This window comes from Panthera tigris, chromosome B2, assembly GCF_018350195.1.
Source record: "Panthera tigris isolate Pti1 chromosome B2, P.tigris_Pti1_mat1.1, whole genome shotgun sequence".
NCBI lineage: Eukaryota > Metazoa > Chordata > Mammalia > Carnivora > Felidae > Panthera > Panthera tigris.
Genome location: NC_056664.1, coordinates 96,976,305 through 96,992,398, shown reverse-complemented (window position 1 = coordinate 96,992,398; position 16,094 = coordinate 96,976,305). Strand labels below are relative to the sequence as shown.

The following is a 16,094-nucleotide window of genomic DNA, read 5'->3' as shown; positions in this document are numbered from 1 at the left end:
AAATCTTGAAGCGGTTTAATGATTGTACTAACTGCACTTTTATAAAATGCCTACACCTTTAACTGTTTGATCTTTAATATCACACAAATCTTACCTTTGAAAAAAGACCTCCTGCCTCTATATCATATCCTTTAAGGTCCTCGTGTAATTTCTGCAAACACTGTATGACTCTTCTTTGATGTTCATCATCCTTTAGCTCATGAGCTTTGATCAGAAAGTCATAGTGGTCCAGTGGTCCATGGCAAACAGCCAAAGCTTTTGAATAAACCTCTGTAGTCGCAGTTGGAGACATAATCTCAGGTGTCTGAACTGTATAGGCTATAAACAAAAAATATATACAACTTTAGACTTTCTTAAAGGAAAGTATTTCATAATACTCCACAGGTTTCTTAATGGTCACATTAAAACCTTTCTGTTACAAGTATGTATATGTGAGCAGTTATTATAAATCTCATTTTGATTAAAACACATTCTGTTCAATAAATATAATCATCTCCTTTTAATAAAAACGAGTAGGGGCACCTGGGTGGCTCAGTAAGTTAAGCGTCCAACTCTTCAACCCTGAGCTGCTAGCGTAGAGCCTGCTTGGGATTCTCTCTCTCCCTGCCCCTCCCCTGCTCACACTCTTTCTCTCAAAATAAGTAAACATTTAAAAAACTAAAATAGGGGCACCTGGGTGGCTCAGTCGGTTAAGCATCCGACTTTGGTTCAGGTTGTGATCTCACAGTTCGTGGACTCAAGCCCCATGTCTGGCTCTGTGCTGACAGCTCAGAGCCTGGAGCCTGCTTTGAATTCTGTGTCTCCCTCTCTCTTTGCCCTGGCCCCGCTCACACTCTTGTCTCTCCCTCTCTCAAAAATAAACATTAAAAAAAATTAAAACAATAAAATAAAAAGGAATAAACTGCAAACCCCATAAGCTATCACTGTAACCCCTCTTCTAAAAACCTAACCTGCCACAGAGTCTCTGCTTTACCTCTACTCCATTAAACAAGCCACTTCGGTTCATCAGATCCTTCCCCACAGCAGGGCTGGCCCCTCTGAATTAGGCCTAATTCTGGCTCTTGAGTACCAAGGCAGAGACACAGAGACTAGTCACAAAGTGTTTTCTACTGCCCCTTTATTCTTTATTCTCCAAAACCACACAGCATTCATATATTACCACATTGATTTCAGCCCTCTGCTTATAAGATTCCTTCCCTTTTCCACAACTTTTAAGTTGGACACAAAGAGGTGAAACACAATAGAGTGTCTGTTTCAAAGCAGTGAGGTTTTCTGATCCTTTTTTTAGCTTCTCCTGGGAGAGAAATGACTGTCCGTGGCAAGATCAGTCATAACTATTTCTTATCTGGGGCAGGTTTCAGTGAGCAGAAACTCCCTTTCTATTTTTATTTATTCTTTTACTTTAGTATAATTGAGATACAATGTTATATTAGTTTCAAGTGGACAACATAGTGATTCAATAATTCTATACCTCATGCAATGCTCACCACAATAGATGGTCACCACCCATCACCATACAAAGTTATAATATTGACTATCTCTCTCCTTATTTTGTAAAAGCAACAATAAACAGCAGCAACCTGGCACATTTTTAGATAGGGCTGTGCCCATCTTTGAGTCTGACAAAACTTTCGCAAAGACACACTGTATTGTTCTCATTTCATTGAATACCATGTTTCCTTTGTTTCAGTAACATGAAAATTACTTACCTTGGGGAAAAAATGAACAGTCAAGGTTATTTCCATCTTTTTCCCAAGAGAGGAAAAAAAAAATTCTAAATAAATCACGAATGTTGGGGATAGGGCAGGGCTGTCTTCTAACAGCTGTTCTTCCTTTCTGAATAAAAGTTTTAGCTGGGTACAAGGCTGCCCAGTTAAATAACCCATTTCTGGCCTCTCAAGCAGCCAGGCACAGCCATAGGACTGTTTCTAACCAATGGGATGTAACCTGAAACAAGCAGCTCTGGTGCATGCCCTTACAGAGATAGGGCAAACCGCTCCTGCTCCCCCTCCCCTTTTTCTAACTGGCATGTAAGTATAGGCACTGCAGCTGGAAAAGCCATCCTGGCAAGGAGAGGCCCGCAGAATGCTGAGCAAAGCAGAGCAAAGTTCTCCAACAATGTTAAGCTGCCAAATCAGCTCCGGACCACCTACTGGATTTTTATGGAAAAGAATAAAAAACTTCTATCTTGCTCTTCAACCAGGTCCTCAGCCAATCATCCGTCCATACTACTCCTTTTACATGGCAAATACTCTAATCCATCCCCTCCCACTCTTCCTCATATCACCACCCTAGCTGGAATTCTCATGATCTCTGGCTTGGCCTCCCTGCCTCTGATCACCTCCACTGACCCCAAATTTACCACAATCTCTAAATTATCTTCCATCAACTATAGAAATGATCTTGCTAAAATCCAAGTGTGATTTTATCAATATTTACCTTGAAATTCATCTCCTTGTTTTTAAAGGATGGTTTTCAAACATAATTTTAACAGCAGCATTGTGGGGGTTTTTTTGTTTTTTTTACATATAAAACATTCCATGGAATCCTAAATTTATTAAAGAGAAAAGTGGGAGGGGAGCACAAAATCCCACCCTCGTCACATCGCCTCTATTTCTACAACTGTACCACCCCTATTTCTAAAGCAGCCCTGAAACCACTTTTCCACCTTATAGAATCACATTAAGTACAAACAGTGTACAGAAAAGAGTGAGCACAGCAGGCCTGAGATTACTGTCCTTGGAAAGGTCTGCTTACACGGTGGGCCCTTGGCTGGGAACTTGGATTCCAAGAGGGTTCCCACCATTCCCAGAAATGGAGTGACTCGCTGTGCCTGAACCGTTTATACCATGTATAAGCAACGTGGCTTATGCTGAACACCTAGTTTCCTTCTACGCATATAGAATGTTAGTACATGCTATGCAATAAGTAGCTATGCGACCGTCCCCACTCCACCCTAGGCATTGAGTCTCTATGGGGCTTCCCTAACAGACAACATTTCATATCTGTTGTCACAATTCATTACTGGAGAAACCAAGTATGTCTTATGTGACTCCACTAGGAGAAGACTCGTGGAAGCTTGCACCTAATTTCTTCCAGATTTTGCCCTGCATGCCTTTCCCCTTTGCTGTACTGTGTTTGTATCCTTTTACTGTAATAAATCACAGCCGTGAGCGCAACTATATGCTGAGTCTTGTGAATTCTCCCAACAAGTCACCAAACCTGGAGGTAGTCTTGGGAATCCCCAAACACAGTAGTATCCTCATTCTGGGGTTCGAGAAATCCAGAACAGGGCCCCAGTCTGCGTTTCCAGACTACTCTCCCTCTACTCTCCAAAAGGCATCCACTGATACAAGAAACAATTGAGCATCCATCACATGTAATGGGTAACAGGGTAATAGAGAATATCAAGGTTGCTTTTTTTTTTAATTTTAAGTGGGGGTGGAGGGGCAAAAAAAATGCAGCAGTAATGTATCAGATCAACTGGCACTAGCAAGTGAAAGAAATCTGGGTACAGAGAAACTGGTTACGAAACTATTCTGGGTGGGAAATAATAAACGCCTAAATTGGGACGGGCAGTAGTAGAAATGTCAGGAAGCTGGTTAAATGGAAAATGCAAAGGGAGATTCAGTAATGGGAGTTGTCTTCTAGTCAAGTGGATTACTCAGCACATCTCAAATCCATTCTTTCATTTCATAGTGCCTTTGTTCATACAGATTCCCTGGCTGGACATCCTTCTCTTCCAGCCTCTGCCAGCCTAATCTCTCCCTCACAGAACCTCACCACCCCTCAAAGTCCCTCAGCTCCCTACCACCAAAACCTCCAAACTCACCTGTATTTACCCCATCCTTTTCTCTTTCCTTAGCCTAAGAGTTGTTTCTCATTCCATCAAGGATATTAATGCCTCCTTGTTCTCTAATCAGAGGCTTTCAAATTTTTGAACCCTCTTTAGTCATCATGATCCAATATTCACTCATGTATAAATAACTGAAAAACAATTTTCATGAAATAAGACATTTAGTAAGAGTATAAATGGTTTAAAAGAAAAATATGCATGACATACTCTGGTATTTTTAATAATATTTTACTATATGTATGTGACCTAAATATGTGCCAAGAACTACTAGATTTAGTTATATTAAATGCCATATATTATACCTATTTACCTTTTTGTTTTCTGTCTGCCTTCCCCACCCAGAGTGTGTGTGTGTTTGTTTGTTTGTTTGTTTGTTTCCCCCCAGGATATATGCTCTTTGAGGACAGGAATTTTTGTTGTTTTGTTTAATGCTGTATATTCCCCAATGAACAGTGCCTGGGGCATAACTGGTGCTTATGAAATATTTCTTGAATCCCCTCCCTTCCTACCTTTCCAGAGATGTCATTCTCTTCACTAACCACCTCTGTATTATATCATCAACCTTCCCCTCTCTACCAGCTTTTTCATACCGATTCAACCCTTTCTTATCTTCAAATTATATACTAACAACAAAACCAGTCATAAGACATCTGTTCTTCCTCCTTTCCTTCACAAGCCAAACCACTTGATTACCTTTACTTCTTCTGGCCACTACCTCACATCTTGCTCAATTCTCAACCCATTGTGGTCAAGCTTCTACTGAGACAGGTGCTGCTAAATTCACCCAAGGCCTACTATTGCCAAATCCAGGAGCTACCCTTCAGTCTTCATATTCCTTTTCACAATCATAAAATATCTGATTTTTAAAGGTAGTCATTAGAAAGATCAGGACTGTGGGCAAAGCACGTTGTTTCTCTTGGTCCACAGAGAGGCTTAAGTTCTTTGCTTCTGATTTTTCACTAGCCTAACATCGTTATTTAGTAGTATATATACTTCACCTGCATTTTTCAAAAAAGAGAACCAAGGCACACTGAAGATAAGACATCACTTCAGCTAGTTAGCAGGCATAAAAAGAGAAATAGCAGTTATCCAGTTCCACATGCAAGGAGCCTGAAAGTTGCCAGTCTATCCTAACAATGAAAAAGCTAAGCAGACTGAAAAAACAACATCTCTTCCCAGATCCATAGGACAAGGGAGGATGCAGGGCAAACCACTGCCCCTAAGATTAAAGAGAAAGACAGGCAAACACAGGGAGTAATCGCTTACCGGAGCAGAGACTCACGAGTGGAAACCATCCCAGGAACCAGTGCCAGGGTAGGAAAACCTGAACTTATTTGACAAATTGCTAGAAGCTCAATGTGAACAACTCAAGATTTAAAAACTCCAGGGGTAACCAGCATAGAGGGGCTCCCATACTTTCCTGAATTTTACCTCCAAGAGCTCAACCAAGTTCTTAGTGTCAATACAGGAAAAATCCCCTTGGGCTTCTAAATCTTCTAAATCTGAGCTGTCAGCACAGAGCCTGATGCAGGGCTCGAACCCATTAAATGTGAGATCATGACCTGAGCCAAAGTAGGACGCTCAACCGACTGAGTCACCTGGGTGCCCCTACTTTCTTTGTTCTTAATTGATTTAACACATAACAATTTGTTCAAAATAATAGCAACAATGTATTCAATCATTTATGCTTAGGCATAGGTCATATATATGTTTATGCATGCTTATATATAAGTGAAATAAATAACAACAATAATACAAGGGACAGAAGAGAGCAGTTGGGATTATTTTGTTATTATAACATGGTCCTTGCACTACGTTTGAAGTGGTGTAGTGTTATTTGAAAGTGGACTTGGATCAGCTGTGAATGTATACTGCAAAATGTAAAAAGAAATATAACTGACAGGCTAAGAAAGAGAAAATGGAATCATAAAACACTCAGTTAAAACCACAAAACACAGAAAAAGAGAAGTCAACAAAAACAAGAACAAAGAACAATGGCAACAGCTAGAAGATAACAAACATGTAGATATTAATCCAACTATATCAATAATCACTTTGAAGATCAATGATATAAATGCATCAATTAAAAGACAGTGATGGTCAGAGTGGATCAAAACACACAAGGCCCAAGTATATGTTGTCTACAAGAAACTCACTTTAAATATAAAGACATATGGATTAACAGTAAATGAATGGCGAAAAATATATACCCTAACACTAAAGAAAGCAGGTGTAGCTGTATTAATTTAGACACAGCAGATTTCAAAGCAAGAAAAGTTATCAGAGGTAAATAAGGGCATTATATTACATAATGATAAAAGAGTCAGTTCTCCAAGAAGAATCAATCCTTAATGCATATGCACCTAATAGCAGAATATCAAACTAAACCATAGGATGCTCGAATTGACAGAAATATAAGGAGAAATAGATGAATTCACTATCATAGCCAGATATTCTAACATCCCCCTAGCAGAAGTGGACAGATCCAGCAGGCAAAAAACTCAGTAAGGACATACTGAACTCAACATTAACAATCAACTTGCCCTAACTGACATTTATAGAATACTTCATCCAACAGGGGAATACACATTCTTCCCAAGCTCACATGGAACATTCACCAAGACAGACTACTTCTAGGCCATTAGACACATCTTAACAAAGTTAAAAGACCTGAAATCATATAATGTCTGCTCTAGACAACAACTCATTGAACCACAAATCAGTAACAGAAAAGTAACAGGAAAATTCTAAAACATATGGAGATTAAACAATACACTTCTGACTAACATATGTGTTAAAGAAGAAATCTCAAGAAAAATGTACAAGACCATATACCCTCCACAAAAAATTAACTCAAAATGGATCACAGACTTAAATGTAAGACACAAAACTATCAAATTCCTAGAAGGTAACATAGGAGAATTATAAAAAGACATAGAAGAAACCTACACACTCTTGAGTTATGGTGATGACTTCTTAGACACAACACTGAAGGCACAATCCATGAAAGAAATAATTGATAAGCTGGACTTCAATTAAAATTTAAAACTTCTGCGAAAGTCAATGCCATGGTGTCATTGGAAGACAAGAGACAGAACAGGAGAAAATATTTGCAAAAGACCCATCTGATAAAGGACTGTTCTACAAAATATACAAAGAACTCTTAAAACTCATAAGAAAACAATCCAATTTAAAAATGGGCCAAAGACATCTCACCAAAGAAAATATACAGATGGCAAAGAAGCATAGGAAAAAATCTATCTACACATCATATGTCATCAGGGAAATGCAAAGCAAAATAATAATGAGACACCACTATTCGCCTGTTAGAATGGACAAAATTCAGAACACTAACAAATGCTGGCCAGGATATGGAGCAAGAATGTATTCCCTTTCATTCTTGGTGGGAATACAAAATGGTACAACCACTTGGGAAGACTGTTTGGCAGTTTCTTGCAAAACTAAACCTACTGTTACCATATGATCTAGCAATCATGTTCCCTGGTTTTTAACTAAAGGAATTGAAAACTTAAATTCACACACACACACACAACCTGCATACAGATGTTCACAGGAGCTGTATTCATAACTGCCATAACTTGGAAGCAATCAAGATGTCCCTCAATAGGCAAATGGCCAAATAAATTGGTACATCTAGACAATAGAATATTATTCAGCGCTAAAAAGAAATTAGCTATCAAGCTATGAAAACACATGGACAAAACTTAAATGCATATAACTAAGGGAAAGAGCCAATTTGAAACAGCTGCATATTGTAAGGTCAGATATTCTAACTATATGACATTCTGGAAAGGACAAATCTATGGAGACAATAAAAAGATCCATAGTAGACAAAGGGTTGGGGACAAAGGGAGGAGGGAATAGACAGAGCACAGAGGATTTTCAGGATGGTGAAAACACTCTGTATAATACTATAATGATGGATACATGTCCTTATATACACATACATACATACCCATTGTTCAAGAGTGAACCCAAATGGACTTTAGGTAATTATTATGAATCAATGTAGGTTCATCAGTTCTTATAAATGCACCACTCTGGTGAGGGATATTGATAATAGGGGCACCAATACATGTGGGGGGCAAGGGGGAATGTGGGAAATCTCTGTACGTTCCTCTCAATTTTGCTGTGAACCTAAAATTGATCTTTTTTTAACTGATCTTAAAAAAAATGTCTAAAAAAGAGAGAGAGAATCAGACAAGACACTCAAGGCTGAGAGATTGGCCAGCTTGGGCCTGGAGAGCAGCTGTATAAATTGAAACACAAAAGACTTCTCAAAAGCTGCACTAAATTAAATCTGTTACTACATCAGTGTACACAAATTATGGGATGCTGCTGCCATATTATTTTGATTTGTATTAATTTGTCTTATTGTACTCCAAATGGACAGTGGGAAAATGCCATTCTGAAGATCCACACAGCGATCTACAAACATAAATGGAAGATTTTAGAGGCCCATAAAGCCTGCACTGTTCTAATGCCTCAATTTGTACCTGATTTTACCATTTTCTCTTAAATGTTTTAAGAAGATCTCACTACACTCCATAGTTCACATGCTACAAGACTTAGTCAATATCATGATGTCCTTCTGTCTGAGTGCTTATGACTTCCTAGATAGTATTTTAACAATTATTTCTACCCACCCTCTACCCCAGGAAAAAATAGTTTCCCCAACCTTTGAGTGAATTTGTGATTATTCCGATTTCCTTTTTTTTTTTTTTTAAGTGAACATAACCTCAGGATTCTATGGTCTTCATATTAAACAAAAGATGAAGCGTAGAACTGGATCACTTGGCCCTTCCTCTTATTGCCTCCCAGTTCAAAATGCCTGCGTGTCTTAACGGCCAGCACTGCCCAGATCTGCGGTTGGGTTCAATGCATTCAGGCATCATCACAATCTCCTTTGTAGTTTTAGCTTTTTCTCAGAAAATCTGTTTAGTCTGCCCACCACAGCCTCTCTGCTTCCTGTAATAAGACCACTTTCCCTGGGCTTACAAAAAAATCCTTGCCCTTCTTGTCCCATGTCACTTCGTGCCCCATTTCTTACAGGAAATGCCACAGGTTTGGGGAATATTTACCATGTTTGTTTGCTGGGGCACTATTGGCAGGGAGAGCAATTTGGAAGAAAACAATTCTGAAGTTCTGCAGTCTACAAGCTAATACACTCCACTTAACTAGTCTCACTACATTAATAAATACTAAGCTACAATTACACTGGTTTTAATGGCACATGGTAGCATATAATGCAGAAAGAAGAGGCAACTACATAGCACAATTATAAAGAAATTGGAAAAAGGCAAACTCACCAATAGCCCTGACAAGAGCTATTATAGAACACACAGTTCTTTTTTAAACAAGGTCTTAATTTATGGTTCATGACCGGGGTGGGGGTGGAGAGGTCTGGGAGCCTATTAAAAACAAACTATGGGTATGTATATGTGTTAATTGTGTATTTTTTCTGAGGCAAGATCTCTGAACATACTACAGCCTCCTTTGAATTGTCAAACAAGTTTGTGAAAACTGGTTAAGAACCACTGTTTTAAAGAATTACCAAAATTTAAGAGTTTTAGAAGGAAAATCTATTAATAGCTGCTCACTTTTTTTGAGCACTCACCGTATGCCATGGACTAGAGTAATGACAATTATTTTTATTAATCCTCACAATAATCTTATTATACAAATAACTAAAAAATCCAGGGATAAATTTGTTCATTCATTCATTCATTCATTCATTCATTGTTCGCTGAAAACCAGCTACATCTGGGGTATTATTCTTGACACGTGTGAAAAACACACACTAAAAATTCCTTCCCTTGTGGAGCCTTCACTCCAGTCAAGGGGAGAAGAGACAAAAAATTAAAGGAGCAGACAGTGATCTGTACAGTGATGAAAATAAAAGGGATATCCTAGAGTCTCTGACCAATAGCCTAGGCATTCCCAGAGACTTTAATAGAAATATAGAATCTCAAGCCCCACTTCGAAGTCTGAATCAAAATTTGCATTATAACAAAACACCTGAGTGTTTCATATACACATTAAAGTTTATGAAGCACAGGAGTGCTTGGGTGGCTCAGTAGGTTAAGCTTCCAACTCGATTCAGGTCATGATCCCAGGATCCTGTGATCAGGTTCCACCTCAGGCTCCACACTTAGTGTGGAATCTTTTTAAAATTCTCTCCCTCCCTCTTCCTCTGTCCCTCCCTCTCTCTCTCACTTTCTAAAAATAAAAATAAAAATAAAAATAAAAATAAAATAAAATAAAATAAAATAAAAGCTATTACCTATATTTTCTTAAGTAGTAGCAGAGACCAGTTAGGAAACTATAACAATAATCTAGCTCAAAGATCCCCATAATTTGGACCAGAGTTAGCACTGCAACTTAAGTAAACTGATGAAGATCATGTGGCTATTAACAGTAGCAGCAACAACTGCTGACCTCTACTAAGTACTTACTAAGTGCCAGGTACTTTTCTAAGTATTTTACATATATGAACTAATTTAATATTCACAACTACCGTATGACATAGGTACTAACAGTATCTTCAAAGGTGAAGAGTCAGGGGGACGCTGGGGCGGCTCGGTCGGCTAAGGTACTGACCCTTGATCTCAGCTCAGGTCATGATCTCCTATGCTGTCAGCTTGGGATTCTGACTCTACCTCTCTCTCTGCCCCTCCCCCAGCTCACATACACTTGTGCTCGTGCTCTCTCTCTCAAAATAAAGAAAATTTTAAATAAGGAAATAAAGGTAGAGAAACTGAGGCACAAAGGGGCTAAGTAAGTAACCTGTCCATGTTCCCATAGTCAGGTAGTGACAGAGCCAACATCTGTCCCCACAGGTACAACAGGGAGGCAGAACATTATGGTGGAAGGAGGATGGGCTCTGGAATCGACTCTCAACCACGGATGGTGGATTGGGGAGATTGGGCATGTGATCACCATCCTAGCCAATGAGGACTGATGCCTAAGGGGAAGTCAGTTTATGCCAAAGTTTCCTCCAATGCTCTTTTTTTTTTTTTTTTAAAATATAACTTACTGTCAAGTTAGCTAACATAGAGTGTATACAGTGTGCTCTTGGTTTCGGGAGTAGATACACATGATTCATCGTTTACATACAACACCCAGTGCTCATCCCAACAAGTTCTCCAAAGCTCTTTAAAAGGAGACCAGAACAAGAACTCATTCTTTCCTGCCTTTTGTACTTTTCTCTGTCAAATGGGGAATCCTGGACTGCTGCAAACATGTTAAGAACATGAGGGAAAATGTTGACACATGGAGGAGGACAACCATAGTCTTGATATATGTTGTGATAGTTAATTTTATGTGTCAAGTTGACTGAACCATGAGATGTCCACACATTTGGTCAAATGTTATTCTGGATGTGTCTGGGAGGGTACTTCCGGATGAGATGAACACTTGAATCAGTAGACTAAGGCAAATTGCTCTCCCTAATGTGGATGGGCCTCATCCAATCAGCTGAAGGCCTAAATAAAACAAAAAGGCTGACCCTCCCTGAGTCAGAGAATTCCTGCCTGCCTTTAAGCTGGGACATCAGTTTTCTCCTGTCTTTGGACTCCTGAAATATGAGCTTTGGACTGAAATATGGGCTTTTCCTGGGCATTAAGCCTGCTGGTCTTGAAAGAATAAAACTACACTATCTGCTCTCCTGGTTCACAGGCCTTCCTTCAGACTTGGACTGGAATTACACCACCAACTCGCCTGGGTTTCTGGGTTTCCGACGTGCTGACTATAGATCTTGGCACTTGTCAGCCTCCATAATTGTATGAGCCAATTCATTACAATAAATCTCTTTCTAAATGTGTGTGTGTGTGTGTGTGTGTGTGTGTGTGTGTGTGTGTGTATACATATATTCTATTTGCTCTGTTTCTCTAGAAAACCCTGATTAATACATAGGTTATAAACCTTAATTGTACTGACACTGTTTCCATAGAGCTGGAGTGATAATAGCATAGGGGATACATGGCCTTTGTATTCTTTGGTGCTTTAAATTGGAGTGGATTTCTAATTCCACACATAGGTAGATAGTTGAGAATATCTTGAAGATATTGTTTAGATACTTTAGAAAATGGTGGACTCGACTGTTTCAGCAGAAGGTAAGCACTTTTCCTTTAAGAAATGTTATTTTAGGGGCAACTGGGTGGCTCAGTCAGTTAACCATCCAACTTCGGCTCAGGTCATGATCTCACAGCTTGTGGGTTCAAGCCCCACATCTGGCTCTGTGCTGACAGCTCAGAGCCTGGAGCCTGCTTTGGATTCTGTGTCTCCCTCTCTCTGCCCCTCCCCCACTCGTGCTCTATCTCTCTCAAAAATAAATAAATGTAAAAAAAAAATTAAAAAAAAAAAAAAGAAATGTTATTTTAGGGGCACCCGGCTGGTTCAGTCATGGAGCATGTGACTCTTGATCTCAGCATCATGGGTTCAAGTCTCACTTGGGTGGAGAGATTACTTAAAAAATAAAAATCAAAGGGGTGCCTGGGTGGCTCAGTCAGTGAAGCGTCCAACTTCAGCTCAGGTCATGATCTCACAATTCATGGTTCCAAGCCTCACGTTGGGCTCTGTGCCGAAAGCTCAGAGTCTGGGGCCTGCTTCGGATTCTGTGTCTCCCTCTTTCTCTGTCCCTCCCCCACTTGTGCTCTGTCTCTCTCTCTCAAAGATAAATAAACATGTAAAAATTTAAAAATAAATAAATAAATATTTAAAATTTTAAAAAATGTCATGTTAAAAGTCTGCTTCATCCTGAAGTTTTTTTTTAATACTTGAAGTTAAATATTTTTTGAGAATCTATCTCTAACTTTATACTCAAAATCAGTAAAGATGTGGTTTAATGGCCAGAAATTTTACATATATCTTGTCAGTAAAGCAGGGTTCAGCTCAAAAATCTTCTATAAAGATTTCTAAGCTCAAAAATATCCTATGATTAAAACAAAGAATTGAAGATATGCAAGATGACACATGACCGTACAAATATAAAGAGTCTCCAAGGTAACAATTTTTTGGCATTATTCATTCCTAAAAATTATAAATCTAGAAATACTTAATACAATGTGATGAATCTGACCACTTCAAGGCATTATGTATGTTTACTGCAGAATAATCAAAGAAGTTATACAAAATCAACAGACTACCAGAGGTATTTATATAACTCAGGAAAGCTATATGCTTATGTTGATTTTAACAGCTTCAAGTTTTCTTTGTGAAACTTAGATTCATTTGAAAATTCATGAATGACAAAATTCTGAAAGGTAAAGAAAACTAACACTATTAAGTGCCTACTATATACTTAGCACACAGGCAGCACTATTCTATACGTTATCTTCTCTCAAAAAAGATGAGGTAGCTATTATTATTCCTTACAAATAAAGAAACTAAAATAACTTAAAAGGTTAGAAAACTTGAGTGAATGGCCAAGCCAGGATCTGAAGCTAAGTGACCCAAACCACCAGGATGTCACGCTCATTAAAACAACCATAATACTATGGATAAGTGAAGGCTGTGCTCCCACTTGTCGTAGCCAGGCAACAGAAAATCAAAACACAAACCTCTCTCAGGCCCTCTAATTTGAAGTCCTCAAGCCTCCTGGAGCAAACACCAACCCATTCCTCCTGGATCTCCATCCTCCTCGGGCCCTGCCAGAGCTCTGTCCTGCCTACACTCTAGGGTCAACCTGTCTCTTCTAGTAAATGGCACTTCCAAAATGTACCAGCAGCAGATTTTTCTATCAAAAGTCCCAAAATGAAGTGTTACAGGAAAGAAATTCCTTTCCCTATGAATCTAAAAGCCCTTATATTTCACACAGTTGGCTTTTAAGAATTTTGACAAACCAGGTTTATATATACATACTTTTTTGAGCTTTGATAACAAAATATTAATACATTTGGCACTAAATAAAGACATAATGACCTAGCCCTCAAATAGGAAGAGGACACAAAGTTGGAAGACACATCAATGATCACAATCCTGATTCAAGGTGATGTTAATGTGCTACAAAACTGGATGAAAATACCAACATAAAATTTAACTAAGATGAATTTAAGTTCAAAAACTTAATTATAATGAAAAGAATCAGTTGAAAACCTATTAAATAGAAGAATTCAGTCAGCAGCAAATAAACAAATATTTATAAAGCATCTACAGAGTGCAAAGCTCTCTGCTAAAAACTTCTTATATAATCAGTGGTGAGCTGGAAAGACACAGTAACTGCACTCAAAATACTGGCAGTGCCCTGGGAGAGATACAAACAAGTGGATGAACAACTCTAACACAGTATAGTACATAAAGGGAAGAGAAGAATGCTAGGAGATCACAGCCAAAACTAGTAATCTAGCTTAGGGAGTTAAGGGTACTCAGAGGAAATGATGTTTCAATTGAGAGCAAAAGGATGAACAGGAGTTAGCCAGGTTAGGAAGGAAGGGAATGAGATGCATTAGCCTGAGGAGGCTTTGAAACATAAGAGTATGGCACACACTAAAGAAAATGAAACAAGTTCAATATGGCTGAGATGTAAAGTGGAAAGCAGAATGGGGCAAAAGATGAGCTACTGGAGAATTATAAAGGAACCAGGTGCCACAGGGGCTTGCAATGACAGGCAGGTTGAATTTAACCTTGAAAACAATAGGAAGCCATTTAGGAGTTTTAGAGAATGCAGTAGTTTGATTATGCCCCTCTTAAGCAAAAAAGGAGGATACTGGAAAAATATTTTAATGGTTTCATCATTCTAACGAGCTAGCAATAACCAGTTGGAAAATACAAGAGAAAAAAAAGGATAATACTTACCGTTACAATAAAAAGTCTAGAATAAAGATGAACAATATCATCAATTTGTAAGATTTATATTAAAAAAATCTTTCTCAAAGGCTTAAATGAAAATTTGGAAAAACAGACCTAATATTAGAAACACAACTTTACCAACATCGCCAATTCTTCACAATTTATAGGTTAAATACAGTTCCACCAAAATCCTTAGAAAACCGTGAAAATTAATACAGGGGTTCTTGCCTACCAGATGTGAAAATAAATGTAAAACACTATGATCAAAAGATCAATGAATAGAATAGATACTTTTACAAAAAAGTCTTTATGGCATAATATATAATAAAAGAAGGAAGCATACCAAATCTTATCACTGTTCTTTTATCACCTAACTTATATTTTTGTTATCCATCTTGTCTATCCCTCTTAACTAGACTGCAAACTACAAGCAGGTAGGCTGTCTGTTCAATTCGCTCTATACCTAGCACCTACAATGCCTGGCATACGATAGATACACAATAAATATTTGTTGAATAAATAAAGCAAGGGAAGCAACAGACTCTTCAACAAGTGATATTTGGACAACTGGGAGACAACAGAAGAAATTAGATTATCCCTTCATACTACACACCAAATAAATTCCAGGTGGTTTTAAAATGTAAATATTAAATTCAAAGAAACTACACATGAATATTTACCTAGTACAAAGATCTGCAAACTATGGCCTACAGGCCAAATTCAGCCATGCCTACTAGTTTCTGTATTGTCTATGCCTGTTTTCACACTACAATACCAGAGTTGAGTAGCTGCAATAAAGAACATATGGCCTGCAAGGGCAAAAATACTTGTCATCTGGTCCTTTACAGAAAAAGTCTGTCAATCTTTGATCTATTCTCCTAATAGGTGTGGACTTATTACTAAGACCAATCCTGTCTGGACATCACACTCAACCTGTGAAACTCAGACTTCCTGAATCCCAACTAAATCCCAGTAAGAATGGATCAAAAACCTAAATGTAAAGAACTATAAAATGCTTAGAAGAAAACATAATTGTAAATCTTCATGACCTTGGATTAGGCAATGATTCCTAGATATGACACCAAAAGCAACCAAGGGAAAAAAAAAAAAATGAACTTCATCAAAATTAAAACTTTTATACAAGAAACATTATCAAGAAAGTTAAAATCCAACCCACAGAATGAGGAAAATAGTTGCAAATCACATATCTGCTAGAGAACTTGGCTCCAGAATATATAATTCTTACAACCCAATTTTATAACCCAATTTTTTAAATAGCAAAGGATTTGAATAGACATTTCTCCAAAGATATGCGAATAGTCAATAAATACATGAAAAGATGTTCAATATGAGTAGTCGATCAGGAAATGCAAATCAAAGCCACAATATGATACCACTTCACACCCACTAGGTGAGTGAAGATCAAAAC

General features: G+C 38.2%; 1 protein-coding gene across 4 annotated transcripts in view; it reads right to left on the bottom strand.

Moving 5' to 3' along the window:
- The window catches only part of AFG1L (AFG1 like ATPase), a 196,737-nt gene that overhangs the window by 161,943 nt on the left and 18,700 nt on the right, over positions 1 to 16,094 (bottom strand). For 3 of the 4 annotated variants that reach the window (XM_007078748.3, XM_042986922.1, XM_042986923.1), the window contains exon 3: positions 95 to 318. In XM_007078748.3, coding sequence (XP_007078810.2) covers positions 95 to 318 — 224 coding nt within the window. Of the gene's footprint in view, positions 1 to 94; positions 319 to 3,832; positions 3,988 to 16,094 lie in introns of all 4 variants that reach the window. The other variant, XM_042986924.1, reaches the window with a different exon arrangement.